Consider the following 15,756-nt stretch of genomic DNA (forward strand, 5'->3'; position numbering starts at 1 on the left):
TTGTTGAGATAATGATGGTGTTTAGGGTAAACTTTAAACTGTGGCACCCCCAAGCCTGCAATTCTAGGTCGGGCCACCCCTGGATAGTGCAGGCCAAATCCTTTTGGCTACTTACAATAGAGAAAGAACAGGTGAAGCACTGGGACTGAGTAGAGCCGCGATGTTATCTCCTCAGTTTCTTTGTTCGTTTATCTCCTCTCAAGGTTACGTCTAGTGATTATAATCTTGTTATTGAGACATTAGTCAGAGGAACACTTGCCCTCTACTGGTGTTATCGCCAGAGTTATCCGACAGCAAGGATCACCGAGTGTCAGCGGTTGCAAGCATGGACAGCAAAGCATAACTTGAGAGATTCAGTGGCCACAAGCACAATGAGACTGCCAGGTTTAACATCTGTACATACACAGTTTGGCACTGCACATTCATTCGTCTCCACGGCTAGAAACATGCCACTCCTGTCCTGATCTATCCACACTTCCATCTCTGAGGCTTGGCTGTTGCCTGTAGCTGTAGGTCACGGCATCCGACCGACACCAGCCACAGTTGAAAAATCCAATGAACATCACTTGTGGGATATTCTAGCATCGGAATAAATAGATGCCACTCCAGTGTGTCGGTCCAGATGTTCAGTTTATCGGAGTATACCAAGTTTTACTCATGATTCAGAAAATGCTAGCACTGTTTGTTTTCCTATGTAAAATCTCACAAAACTAAAAATGCACCAATAAAAATGGACGGCTAGTATCTACGTCGTCAGCTTAGAAACAGCATTGTACCACAGCATCAAATGCACGATGCTGCTTTATTATCAAAAGCATAAGCAAGTCTTCAGATTCATCACCACCAAGCGAACAAAAATAACACAGCAAACTCGGAACATGTCTCAACAAAGAACAAATTAAAAACAGTTCATCTTCATCACATTTCACAGGAAACGAACAAGGCAGGCGCAACTCAGCGCCCTGCCAACAGCAAATCCTCTCCGGAGTTCAGGTCCACTGCAAAAACTCCAAGCCTTTCTTCTCATCTCCGCCTCACTGCAGCTGTTCACGGAACACCCTCAGTATGTCGGCGAACGTGACGATCCCGGCGAGACGGCAGTCATCCTCCTCGTCGAGAACCCACAGATAGCTCACGCGGTGGGCGAGGGCCTGCACCATGACGGCCACCAGCGAGCTCGCGGGGCTGCACACCACAGGCTCCTCGGTCGACCGGCGCCCAAAGCTCCCCGACGACGGGCGCCTCAGGTGCGGCCGGCCGGTGTCGTCGTCTGACGACGAGGAAGAGAGGGAGAACGATGTCATCGTCTCGTCCTCCATCAGCTCAAGCATGGCGTCAAGGCCCTTGGCCTTGAGCCCGGTCTTGATGGCACACAGGATGTGCTCCGGCGGCGAGCCGAAGTAGTCGATGTATGCCATGAGGTCGGCCGCCGAGAGCGTGGCGATGGCCGCGGCTGCCGTCTCGTCGCAGGCAGCGAGGTGCGCGGTGGAGATCTCGCCGACGAGGTGGCCGTCGGCGCTGACCACGGCGACCGCGGTCTCCGCGGCGATGGCCCGGCGGATGAGGGGGACGGCGGACAGGGCTGCCTCGTCGGGCCGCACCGACAGGAAGTCGGGGCGCACGAGGCCAAGGGAGGAGACGGAGCGGGCGGCGACATGGTAGAAGAGGGAAATGGAGTTGAGGAAGTAGCGGACGAGGTCCTCCTGCGTGAGCCAGCAGAAGTCGCCGGTCACGCCAGCGACACCGCCCAGCTGCTTCTTGCGGCCGCCCGAGCGGAGCGGGACGGCGAGAACCTGCGCGCCGCTCAAGATCTCATCAAGAGCTTCCAAGACACTGCAGGAAGATCAGTCACATGCATCAGCAAAACTGAACAAAATCGAATTCATGATTTATTACAAGAGGGCGAGAAAAATTCCTCAGATCTAACGCCAAAAACAAAAAGGTAAGCATATTCTGATGCCACGGACATCAAAGATCCTTAATAAAAAGTTGCCGTGTTTTTTTGTCCAGGATTCGTTCAAAAAGCGCAATTTCTGAACCACATGTAGGGCAAGAAAAATCTCCGTGGAAGCGACCGAGCCTGTCGACTACTATCTCACAAGGAGACATGGGGAATGTCGCGATCGGCATAGGAAGACACGGGGATTGGCACCACAAGATTGTCCCAGATGCGTCGGACGATTTGACACGAGTTGCCCCCCTTCCTTCTTTATCAGATACTACTAGCCACTCGTTCGAATCGCCACGCATATCCCAATTCTAGGCCAAATTCTCCACGCAATTCGATAAGAATCGTCAGATTATGCACCTATATGTTCCTCCTGAAACGCTTTTTTTTATTTTACTACAATGGGGAGAGGAACATGGCATATCTCAAACATCAAAATATTATTTATATTTTTTAACAAAATTATGATCTTTCCCTCACAAAAGCTTTTCAATTAGATCTTGACTTGAACCTTCAGCAAAACTCCAATCTTGAACAGGCGTCCGCAAAGGCCAAAGACGCGTACGTTTCAACGAAAAAAGTAACGGAATCACAGTAAATTAACCGAGAGCGGGGCCAACAAGAGGGGAAGGGCCGAGGGAGTACCTGGAACGGGGATCTACGCGGCGGACCTCGCCGGCGCCGTCCTTGGGCAGGAGCGCGGAGACGGGCCGGTCGAGCGCGGCGGCGGGGCGCGCGAGCGCGTCGGGGGAGGAGCAGAGGAGGCAGAGGACGTCGGCGAGGCCGGCGCGTCCCACCACGGCGCCGCGCGCCGGGCCGACGGCGATGCAGGCGGCGGCGGCGGCGCGGGGCCCCTTGCGGACCGTGGCGGCGAGGTCGCCGGCGGCCGCGGAGAGCGGGAGCGACCTCACGGCCGGCTTGCCGATGCAGAGGTCCGACACGTCATTGGCCAGGAGGCTCACTGCCATGCACTCGCGGGCGGACCCTGGGCCGGTTTCGAGGACGAAACCCTCACGCGGCGTGGGAAGGGGAAATTTTTCCGACGGGAGGACGAGGAGAGAGAGAGGCCGGGAGGAGGACGAGAGGCGAGGGGGGATCTGGATTTTCAACCACGGCAGGCGGGTCGGGAGGGAGTATATATAGGCTTTGGCGGAGCGGGGAACGACGGTACGCGTCTTGCGGCAGCTGCGCGCTTATGACGGGTGGGGTCGGGCGTGTGTCGGGCCCACCGGGAAGTGATAAGGGTCGGAGCTGCGCGTGGTTGGTTTGACTGTAGCCGTGGTTTATGCGGTGGTGTCATGGTGTGGATGAGCTGTATTCCAATCGGCTCGCGGCTCTGATTTAGTAGAACCTAGCTTGAGTTTGAGCCGAGCCGAGCCGAGCCGAACTGGGCTTGATTCCAGAAGATATGCAGAGCAGTGGTGCATCTTGCCCAGATTCCAGGACATATGCAGTGCAGTAGTGCTCCCGTAGCCAGCGAATCTAACCGGCCTTCTCCTAGTCAAAAGAGCACAAGTTCAAGATTTTCTGGGTTTGTTTTTGGGTCATATGATGCTTTTTTACAGTATCTTTGGTTCAGATTCGATCTACATAGCGATCTCCTCTAAACAATACGGTATTTAGTACTTTCCTGTTCCTATTTTTAAGATGTCTTCACTTTTTTCTAAATCTGGTGTACATAGACGTGTTTTAGAGTGCTTGTTTACTCATTTTAGTCCGTATGTGGTCCCTACTAAAATATTTAAAATGTCTTATAATTTGGAACATAAATGGTAGTAGTATACTATTACCTCCGTCATAAAATTCTTATCTTAGATTTATATCTAAACAAATCTGAAATGAAAATTTTGGAACGAAGGGATGCTATACATACAACATTGAGTTTTGTATACTATTCGTTGCGGCATTTCGCCTTTTCAATTCACAACGCGTGGACGAATCTGATGCTTTGTCAAGTATGCACAGAGTAGTTTGTGTGTGAAATTTGAGATTTTGGATCATGAGTTCTTTACATGATGATTACAAACATCACTCAAATCTATAATCTCACTAACGTGGAGCACGACATATACATGATCATGAACACACTATCAACCCCGCAAGCGCCAATTGGATCAATGACAAGATTTCATGCATGTGGCATTTTCTCGAATACGCCAAGCTTGTGTATCATTGCATTGATAGAAGAAATAGAATGAGTACAGATAGGGGAACAACACAAGACATGAACGCAGACAGGCGTGAAAACATGATGGCCAGAGCAGAAAGAAAAGGGATGCTCGACCCGAAGAGAGGATACATCACAACTAAAACCTACCAAATCTGAACCAAGAATGGCAACGCCGGACCAACTTGAGCATCAACATCTCAAGAACCAAAACCGGAAACAACAGAGTGAGCAAGATGGCGCCTTCAAGAAGGAGGACGCCGTCGCCATCCAATCCGGAGGAACCGGACCTAGGTTTCCCCTGAGCTCGAAGAGGGGCGCAGCCGAGGACCTTGACGGCGCCTCCAAGAAGGAAACAACATCCGCATACGCCACCGCTGCCAGCATCGGCAAGCCGAGCAAAGATTTCTCCCTGGCCTGAGGTTGAGCAATCCCATAGCCACCGTATCTGAAATGAAGATGAGGAAGCCAACGCCAGTCGGAGTCACCATGTCGAAAGGGGGTTGGCGGGGCTGCAACTGCCGTCGCAGGGTGGCACCGTCTCCGATGCACGTGCCATTCAACGAGATAAATGTATGTCACGTATGTAATCGATCATTTCATTTTGAAGTTTGGTGTGTGAACGATCACTAAAGTCCACAATTCCTTTACTAAAAAAAAGTCCACAATTCCACTAAGAAGTTGTTCATGTGATTTCAATATGGTTGCCCCACCATATGCCACAATTTTATTGTGGACTCTACCATTTGATGCATTGCCCTACTTTTTGGGGATGTGGTGGCTGATCTAAAAATCGAGATGTCTATTCTTAGAGACAGCGATATGCAATATTTTATTGAGAGTTAGCGATATAAATTACGTCGTCCAAGTTGGTCCTTCCCAGTCCCTCCTTGGAAAACATGACGCCATGTGTAATGCTCATGACAAACCGAAATATATGTAGAATGGAAATTCAAGAAAAAGTAATATAGTGTATGTGTGTAAATGTCATCAAGTTTTACTTTGCATAAAAACGTCCATTTTTTTAGGGCATCTCCAATACCAACTCTCAAACCGCACGCAACCGTTAGAACCATACGATCCGGACGTGTCTTGCCATCAATGCGGACTTGTATCGGTCCACCGACCTGTCTGAACGTGCTTTTTCTCAAACCGGAAACAAACTCCATTGATTGCGGGCGTTCGGAGCGCTGTCACACCGGTTTGTGACTGCCCTAACCCATCCAAAATCCCTCTCCGATCCATAGCACGTCTATTTTCTTTATGGAGTCACAACAAAAACTCCACTTGCTGGTGTTCTCTAGGAGAGCCAAAACCCACAAGAATACCAAAGAGCTACACCCTTGCTCCAAAGTCTAAACGATCACCGGTAAAATAAAAATTTACAAAGTTTTGTACTACCTGTACAAGATCATTCAGAAAAATTTTCCACGAAAAAGATACTGGTTGGGTTCAAAGAACACGTGCGGGTGTTCGCGTCGCCATCATCAGTGAGCACACTGGCGGAGCTTCCGCAAGGCCGAGTGGGCCATGGCCCGCCCATGACTAGAGCAAAAAAAAAGAGTTTATATGGCACTATACCCAGCCGGCCAGCCCACACCGATAGAGCTGGGCGCCTCGCAGCCTCACCGCGAGCCGGGACCTCCTATTTTGCGAGCAGCCGCTCTGTGGGCCGGCTCACGATCGCGCATGGCACAACGCGCAAAAAGAATGCCAAAAAATACATCCCAAGTGAGATTCGATGTCGCGCCGTCGTTCTTTCACACAAAGAGGCTAACCACTAGACGAGTTAACTGCTTATGAATGGTTGCTGCGCGAAATGTTTAAAGAATATAAACATAGACGCGAAATTTCTTGCACATCACACTGTACCGTTTATATTTTCTAATTATTTTAAAACATGTTCACCTATTACAGAAAAAGTTCACGAGCATGCAAAAAAATCACCAAATTGAAAAAGTTCATGTATTCAAAAGAAAGTTCACAAATTCAAAAGAAGTTCATCGATTGTGAAAAAAGTTCATCGAATTTGAAAAAAGTTCATCGATTTTGAAAAAACGTTCATTGGTTTGAAAAAAAAAGTTCATCAATTTTGAAAAGAAGTCCATCAAATTTGAAAAAAGTTCATTGGTTTTGAAAAAAAAGTTCACCTTAGAGAAAGTACCCAAAACTGGATATTGTAGCGCGTGTACTATCTCAAATGTTATGGCTTATTTTGGTCTGAGGAAGTATATACGTGAACAGAAGGTGTGGTGACTATATCTATTGAATTAGTAATACATGCTCTAGAATTTGGAAAATATTGTGCTCTCTGGCCCGCCCAACTTTTTTTTTCAAGCTCCGCCACTAAGTGAGCAGGATCATATCTCGCTACGACCTGAGTAGAACCGCAGGTACGGTCTACTTTGGCGTGCAGCGTCATACACGGGGAGCTTTTTTTGACTAACACGAGACCATGTGTCACGGCCGCCGGTTCGCCTGTTTGCGCCGTTATTTTATAACCACGTGCGTGATTATTAACTGGTGTATATAAAAAGAGAGCATGTGGTTGTAGTTCCAGCTTGGCAGTGACTCACTGGCACTGGCCACTGCCGCCTTTTTAATCTGCCGGGTTACCTTTAACCTCGTCATTCCTTTGAGGCAGACAATGTTTGTGGTCTGATCTGGATCTGGTCAATGCATATGATGACGGCTTCGTGTTTTGTACTCGATTGACACTGAAAACACCATCTCACCTTGTCATGGTAATTTTAACTTCCGTGTCATGCAAATGTCTCATGGAGATTACTAATTATCTCGGTTTTTGGCTGGTCCGCATAATTGCTGCAACTGCACAACCTTCGAATTTAAGCTACCCAGATCACCTTTTGAAGTGGTGTTCTCCACATGTGTGGTTTTTTAATTACTGGGCATGACTTACGAAGGTTGATGATCGCGGGGCTATGGAGCGAGGTGCGAGGATGCTCACAGAGAATGTTAGTCAAAATGGTAAGGATCTGTGCGGCGGTTCATGGTGATGTTGCGGCAAGCTAAGATGTGAGCTCTCATTTAATTTTTTTGTCTCTATGATTGTTGGTTGGTATCATTGAGTTTTTGTCCCATAGTGTTTCGATGACGAGCATCTGCAATGAGTTTTCCGGTGATGCGTTTGAACTCACTTTTCCCTTTCTAGCATCCTTAAACTCTTGCTGGCGTGGAAGGTTGTACTTTTGTTATTTTTTTCCTTCTATATTTTTGTTATTCGGTTAATTAAAAGGGGTTATGCCCGATTTAAAGAAAAGGAAAACCATTTACCTTTCTTCTTTTCACATGAAACCCCTTCTCTACTACATGTGGTTTTGTACAACACTATTTTTATATTCTTTCAGCCAATTACTTATCGTTTAGCAATTAGAGTATATACTCCCCCCGGTCCTTTTTACTCTGCATATTAGGTTTGTCCGAAGTCAATCTCATCCAACTTTGACCAAGTTTATACAAAAAAATATTAACATTCACATAACAACACATTTATTATTAGATTCACGGAATATATTTTTATATTATATTTATTAGATGTTATAGAAGTTAATATTTTCTAATATAAATTTGGTCAAACTTAGCAAACTTTGACTTCAGACAAAGCTAACGTGCGGAGTAAAAAAGACCGAAGGGAGTACTTATGGTTTAGAGTATGGTTAATAATACAGCCAATAATCGGTTATAGGAAGTTGCCATGTCACTTACCCCCTCCAATTTTTTTTTACTTTCAGCATAACTTCTCGCACGCATGCACGCATACCAAAGCCCCAGGATCATAGCCTTCGCATGCATACTTCTGGACCAATTGCCCCTGGTTCTGCGTGGGATACGATGCTGCCTGTTTATTAATTGCACGCAGTTGATTGGCTCTTCCTATCAAATCGCCTCAAAGCCAGCCTTGCATGGCTCCTTGATTCATGCCCCGCAGTTAACCCAGGCCTATGAGTGGCTGCATGGGATGCGGGTGGTAAGGACACAATAGGGAAATGTGGAGAAAAAAAGGAATGAGAAGGCATTAGGCGAAAAATCAACAAAAATTATGCGCAGAGTATTTAGGATCGGAGGGAGTATAACCAATCTAGGCTTTGTAATGTGGAGCTATGTTGGGGATATCGCTTATCGGGAACTTATCGGTCGACCCAAGATAAGGGGTAAATCGGCCAGTTTATCGGCATATCGGACGATTTATCTCCATATCGGTTAATTTATCGGCTGATTTATCTTATCGGTCAGACAATGGTAAGCGGTAAATAGGCCGATTTATCGGAATATCGGAAGATATCTTGAATAGTATTGTGGAGTATCATATGCAATATCATATACTAATATCATTACCTTCGTAATGCATAGTATCATAAATTAGTATTTTGGGTTGCCTTGTTAATTGTCATGCATGACACAAAAATAGTACAACACTTAACATGATATGGTATCATGATATGATACCACATCCTCTCTTTCCTCATTTAATTGTATGCCACATCATTTAAAAAGTCTACTTGGAAAGCATAATACCGCTTATGATACTCCCATTACAACCAGTCTTAGCCGACATGTACAATAATATATTTCAAATGTGTACTAGCACTATTTTATTTATAGTTGGCACATCTTACAATCTCACAAAGCGTCTTGAGGCTCGTGCTGCAGCTGGCTACTACTCAAGAGCCCTTTTCTCTTCTCTCTTCTCTTTTCTCCCTTCCAACTAAGTAAAGATATAATATTTTAGTCCTTATAGCCTGTTTATGTCACTTTATTGTACTTGCTCTTAGTACTGGTACAATACTGTGTTTTGCTCCCATTCGGTCCAGTCAATCACTTGTCGTTTAGCAATTAAAGCCCCCCTTTGACTAATAATTCACACTCAAACAGAAATCGGACTATATGTAATATACAACCTTCGTCTCAAAATAAATATCGCCAATCTAGTACAAAGGTGGTGTTTGGTTCTCTAGTCCTAGGACTTTTTCTAGTTCCAACTAAAAAGTCTCTAGTCCCTAAAAAGTCTCTCCCTGTTTGTTTCCAGAGACTAAAAAGTCTCTAGTCCCTTCATAGAGGTTATTAAATGACCATGTTGCCCCTAGTATATAAAAAAATAACAATTAAACAACACCATGGGATGGCGGGCCAATGGATGCATGGAGGGGCATTGTTGGAAAAGTCCCAAGAAGACTCTCCTTGAGAGTCTTCTTCATTTAGTCCCAAATGCCTAGTTTAGTCCCTAAAAAGTCCCTTCCGTTTGATAAAAAAGTCTCTAAAAGGGACTTTTTGTAGTCCCTACACAAAAAAGTCCCTGAAAACAAACACCCCCAAAATTAGTAGTATATAAAGTTACACTAAATCAATAACACTTACATTGAAAACAGAGAGTATAATCATAAAACAATCCCACACTAAATAGCTAGTATGACCGGCATAGCAACGAGTGGACACGATCTGAACTCAGGAGCATTTGCACCCACTTCTCAAAAAATGCATTTTAAGTACTTTTTAAAGTCTCAAAAAAAAAACCATGCATACATGTTCACAAATATGTGTGTCCGGCGCAAAGTTTTGTGAAAAAATGTCTTTTTATTTTGTCTCCGCAAAAAAGACAAATTTCAGTGCTTTTAAATAGCCCTTCACGACACTATTTTTTGTCTTTTTTGCACAGGCTACGAAAAAAGTTATTTTTCCGTGAAACTTTATGCACACATATAGAACATGAATAAGTACCCATGCCGTCTTTTTGGATTTTTTTAGCATTTAGAAATGTGTTTTTTAAAGTGGGTTCATATGTACCCAGGTTTATCCATGCACTTCCCGCATAGCAACCCTGATCAAATGGCTATACTACTACAACCTGCCTGAATTTGTTTTCAAGAACGTTATGAGTACAATTACTGTGGTGCTGATATTTTTCCCAATCCCTATCCGACACCCATGCATGTTTAAAGGCCGCATCGATCATCAATGTTTGTGCGTGAAGGTGGTTGCACCGGAAACCTATTTTTGGTTGATCTCAACAACAGAAACCTATTTTCAGTTTTTATTTGGGCGCGGGTTACCTATTTCCAGTTCGAGACATAGAGGATCGACATACTAGTCTAATTAATCGCCTCCCCTAAAAAGAGTCTGATTCATCACCTCGTTTGTGGACAAAAATGGTGACGCACGAGCTGATTACACATGCTCATAGCAGATGAGTGTGAAAGGAAAATCTCACGTACCCACAAAATTCTTTGTCATACCTACCCGTACGCGCCAAGATACTGTAGAAATCGCGATCAACCATTAATTGAACTTTAAGTTTGAAAATCTAATCTCAACCGAGTGACAAAAGAGCACCAAAAGAACCATCCATCTTCTCTCGAATATTCCTTCTCTAGGACCTTGCACTCGAGCACCGGCACTCCATGCGGGTGAAACTAGTCTACTTGATTTTTGTCTACTTATTAATCGGCCAACTCTTTCTTTTTAATCTACTAGTAAGCGTGCACGTGCAACGTACGTCTCTACTAAACACATGAGTATTAATATTGAATTTGTATTCCATTTTTACTTTGGAAAATAGAAGATATGCAGTCCAAGAAAAAATCACAATCATACAGTTTATGGCGGTCAATAATCAGTTCGGTTTGTTGTCCCACGATTTGCCTATTTGGGGATGGCATGTGAAGTTCGAGCATACCATTTAGAAATCACAATCATACAGTATGTGTCACACATACATGACAATTATATTTAACCTAGTGCATAACAAAAATGGAATTAAATATGTCATGAATATTTCAGAATGTCTTTATGAACTTGATATGACTTATGATAAACATAAGCATTGTCCAAGTGAACATGTAAGAGATACAAACTTGGAACGAAGAGAGAGAAATGACGGTCGTTGGAAGATCTGAATCTGCCCCCTCTTGGGTTTGGGATGCTTGTTATCTTCAGAAGTTTAGGCTCAGCAATGACCGAGAGGTTGTCCATGGAATAACAGAGGGCACTGCTAGCGAGCTGGAAGAGTCCACAGGTAGTTCGAACAATTTTGCCCTATTCCCAATTTCACACAACAGCTTCTCTTGGAGTACAACTATGGTTCAGACATACACTATCTGGTAATACATAGTTGCATAACATCTTCAAGCCAAAAAACAATCCTTAGTAAAACATTACATTTGATTTGATAATGAAATGAAGAGAAGGATTTTAACAGCAACTATTTTCATGGTGCAAAAAAATAGGGCTTAAATGAATTAAATCACACACCTGTTATGAGTAGCATACTCCTAACTTCCTAAGGAAAAAATAACCCAACATGCAACAGTCATCGAGGACCTGTAGGAAGAAAAATGGCAGGTATATATGTTGCCAACCTGCAGAATCCATACCCAACTATATAATATAGATGCAAACTTTCTTGATGCCCAAACAGACACGCTATCCATTCTAAACTTAAGGCAACTCATATGGCTTGGTGCAAGGATTTAATATGAAGCACTAAATATGTCAAAACAACCTTTTTTAGTACTTATTGGAACACAACATATAGAACGGACATCGAATCTTTTAGCAAAAATCTACATACCTTCATGTTGTAGAGATCAAGCTAGCCGAGTCTTCAGCTCTATCCTCCAAGGCTGCAGCCTCCTATGGGTACCAATAAAGTAGAGTACTTCTACAACCTTTTGCTGGACAGAATTAATTTGGGAATGAAGAAATTCATGTTTCAGAATGTCAGCTCTTCCAATAGCCCGGTTCAAGAGTTAATAACAACTGAGGTGATATACATTCAATACAAGAATCCTTTAAACCTCGAGGATGTAAAACAACTTCACTGCAACTTTATTTGTCGTACATGGTTTCTATTCTAATTATTGTACCAGATGTGACCGTAGCTAAAACAGAACAGAAAACACTAATGAACTTTTGCAACTATTATTTGTTGGACATACTTCCCATTCTACTCCCTCCGTTTCTAAATATAAGACTTGTTAGAAATTTCAACAGGGACAACATATGAAGCAGAATGAGTGAATCTACACTATAGAATATGTCTATATACATCTGTATGTAGTCCCTATTGAAATCTCTAAAGTCTTATATTTAGAAACGGAGGGAGTAATTATTGTACCATTCCTATAGAAAAACAGAATAGGGAAAACTAATTAACTTTTTGTCCCATCACAACTATCACTAACTAATGAAAACCTCATCGATACATAGCCCTTTTCCAGGGCCTACATATTTGATCAGTTGGTGCATCTGTAACATGTTACATATATTTATTCTAGCACTACTACTACTGCAGATTGGCAACACAAAAATTATTCTATGTTTATCCCTTCCTTCATGTGTTTTTCTTGTTTCCCCCAATCCAACTTCTTGATCTGCCAACCATCATCTCAATCATGACTGAACACAAGAAAACATCCACCAAACGCTCGCAAATATGTACACACTCGGATGCAAATGCAACAACTGTGCGTGCTAATGCAATAATCCAGAGAACAGGTTGCAGGTTCTCTGATTATGCAAAAGCTCATGGAAAACACAAATTGGCAGGTTCTCAGATTATGCATAGCTCATATATAAAGCAAATCCGCAGGTTCTCATACCATGGTAACTCAAGAAACTTAGACGCTATACAAAGTTCCTTGTACATCTCCGGTAATAGAATGTTTCTTCTATAAAGCACTTTATCAGTCTATCTCTTGACAGCAAAATATGGAACAGACTAAATAAACATTGCAATAGAAATAAAAATAACAATTCTTTGCACTTCCCCAAAACCAATTTGGTTTGCATCTTGCATTTCAATTAAAATACTATGGAAGGCAACATGATTAACAACTTCAAAGAGAAATTAATTGTATAAAAATTTCATACAGACAACCCTGGATAATATCGATTGAAGTGAAAGATCAATATTATATTACCACTAATATTTAGAGCAAAGAATGTAAATGAAGTATAAACTGGAATTTCTACTAACAAATCACAAAATGGGAAATAAGAAAGAACCTAGAAGATACAAAATGAGAATAATCTTTAAGGTAATGAACAGAAAAAAGAATGGAAAATAAGAAAGAACTGATAGATTTTATGTAATGGCTAAAAAGAAACTTAATGGGGGTATGTACTTACAGAATGCGTATTTTTCAAATATATGAAAACTATGTAAGATTGTAGGCAGCAAGACAGGACCAAGGCCCTAAGGGGGAGAGAACAACACGTGAATATGAAAGAGACCTGTGTAGAAGCCTGTGAATTATAGAATGACATTTGATACTACTTCCACAATTATTCTCTGGTGGAGAAGATATTTATCAGCAACACACAATGCAACATGCAAAAGGAACTATTTTGCATGATGATATTTGTCTGGTAGTGCAACGATGAAGCAAAAAAAAGGCAATTATCATTTAACTACTATTATCCTATTTCACATCCATAGAATATGTGTAGGGAAAATGATAATAATCAGACATGTTCTCTACAGAATAGTAAACGTGCACGTGCAACGCACGTATAAACACTTGGAAGATATATTTCCTCATTCATCATAGTTAAGAGGCACTTATTCAAATAAAAAATTTATAAGAATATTTTGCATGGCATGAAACGACAAATGTTACGGTCTCATTTGGGAAACGGTTGCGCCTCTTGTGATGTATAGGAAAAATTAATATGGCATGAAACGATGAATGTTCATGTCTCTGACACACAAAAATACATGAAGCTGGACAACTCCCTAACTAACATGGAACTGCCTAAGATACTGTTAGATACTATGCACCGGAAAAAATAAGTTTGAAATACAAAGGCCTAAGATTTCAGAGTATTGCGTCATCTCATATGAAACTAATAATTTGGGAACAATTCCTACATGCCTAGCAACAAGAGCAAAGATATGTGTACGAGCATAATGAGTAGAATTCAATTCTGAATATAAAGAAAAAGCCACAAAGATGACTTTGTTTTTCATTGCCATGTGAGAATCGAGGCTTGAATCTTTCATCATTTACGTCCGATGACATACAATATACTCATACAGCTCCTTGCATTAGTGTTTTCATAATTAACAAAATGAATAAAAAGGCTAGAAATAGAGCCTTATGTGTGATCAATGCAGCATACTACTAAACAATGGATCCAGAATGCACCGGAGCTAGTCTGGAAGGCAGAAAACAAAAGGCCTCTTTAAAGACCTTGAGGGGAAAAACTACCAGGGAAAGTAAAGGTTAAATATGAGACCAAAATCATTTCCTTGTGGCCAATCCTGTATTATTATGCTGCTGCTACTACTATTATTAGTAAAACAGATGGTCTAAAATTTTCTGCGGGGTCTAGCTCGAGACCTGTGCATGGCCGGAAGAGATGACCTCATGGAGGGTGACGCCATGGAGGTTGCACCTGTACATCAGAATAGTAGACCAACTCATATTTTAGAATGAAGATGGTCCATTTGTATCTCCTATTTGGAGTTCATCTTACCAATTGGAAAAGAGGAATTATGGGTGACATCGACATTATCTTTGTTTGAGGCATGTTTTTCTTTTACCCGCGCAATCCGTTGCTTATTTAAGCAATCTGCCCTCTGTTCTTTGGATAGGCCGGCATACCAACTGGTGCCACTTCTTAATTTTTCAGCCACCATTTACTTCTTCGATACGATGACTCACGGAGCTTGTAGATGTACACCCTACAATAAAATAGGAGATGAATTTATAAACAAGTAGTAATAGGTGCAACAATACAATCTTATATGAAGTGGATGAATATACCATCTGTATGTGTGTTGGTTATGTTGCTAAAAGCAGTACATTGCACAGACCCTACTGAAGAAACATGTATGTGTGCCACCGGATCATGGGTAACACTATCCCCAGCCGAAGGAATCTTCTGTTGGAGGTTTACACGACGCCGGTGCAGGGATGTTGGAGGTTTACACTATCCCCATCTGTATGTGATTTAAAATGTCAGGGTTATATATCAACATACGTCCAGATTTCCCGTCTTCAGTAGCAGACGACAAGAGGTGTACCACATCAGTGATGACGATGCCAATTTATTTGACGAAGTTCTCCCGTCTCTTCTCGTACTCGACAGCGGTATGAAACAAATAGAGCAGCAACAAAAAAGGGTCAGACAAATTAAAACACGATTCCATTAAGAATAAGTTGGAAAGCATTCATGATTCATCCATGTCGATCCCACGGACGTTGGCGATCATGCCGATGCCCATCTCCATGGCGAGCTTGGCAAGGAAGAGGTCGTCGGCGAGGAGGTACTCGCTGAACCCTCTGAAGCCCAGCAGCCAGCGGAGCAGCGACGATCGCTCCATCTCCGCGAAGCACCGCACGATGTCGCCCGTGATGCGGCCGCCCTCCACGGCCGCGGCAACGTCCGCCGGCAGGCTGGAGAGCTTCCTCCCCGCCTGCGCCAGCACGAACAGCGCCTCCGCACTAGCCGCCGCCGTCCCCTGTTTCACGGCGGCCGCGGCCGCCGCTGTTGTTGCCACCGCCGCCATCGTCGTCGTTGTTGCCGGGGAGGGTGAGGGGGAGGAGGGTGGGGAGGCGGGGGCGGGGAATGGCAAGGCGGGGGCGGAGTGGGAGGGAGCGGAGGAGGGAGAGGCGGGAGG

General features: G+C 43.4%; 1 protein-coding gene across 1 annotated transcript; it reads right to left on the reverse strand.

The window, feature by feature from the left end:
- Positions 1–770: 770 nt before the first annotated feature.
- Positions 771–3,049, reverse strand: LOC123047340 (CBS domain-containing protein CBSX5). The gene is made up of 2 exons (XM_044470869.1): positions 2,594–3,049; positions 771–1,833 (listed from the first exon to the last, which is right to left on the reverse strand). Exons 1-2 carry the CDS (start codon positions 2,914–2,916, stop codon positions 1,035–1,037), a joined length of 1,122 nt encoding a protein of 373 aa, XP_044326804.1. The 5' UTR covers positions 2,917–3,049; the 3' UTR covers positions 771–1,034.
- Positions 3,050–15,756: the final 12,707 nt, after the last annotated feature.

The sequence above is a fragment of the Triticum aestivum genome, chromosome 1A (genome assembly GCF_018294505.1).
Source record: "Triticum aestivum cultivar Chinese Spring chromosome 1A, IWGSC CS RefSeq v2.1, whole genome shotgun sequence".
In the NCBI taxonomy this organism is placed as follows: Eukaryota; Viridiplantae; Streptophyta; class Magnoliopsida; order Poales; family Poaceae; genus Triticum; species Triticum aestivum.

What these genes read in the sequence shown, in the direction of transcription:
- LOC123047340 (XM_044470869.1), bottom strand. Translation starts at nt 2,916, where the DNA reads ATGGCAGTGAGCCTCCTGGCCAATGACGTGTCGGACCTCTGCATCGGC. An exon ending in CGCGTAGATCCCCGTTCCAG is followed by an intron (nt 1,834 to 2,593) that starts GTACTCCCTCGG and finishes ATCTTCCTGCAG; the next exon opens with TGTCTTGGAAGCTCTTGATG.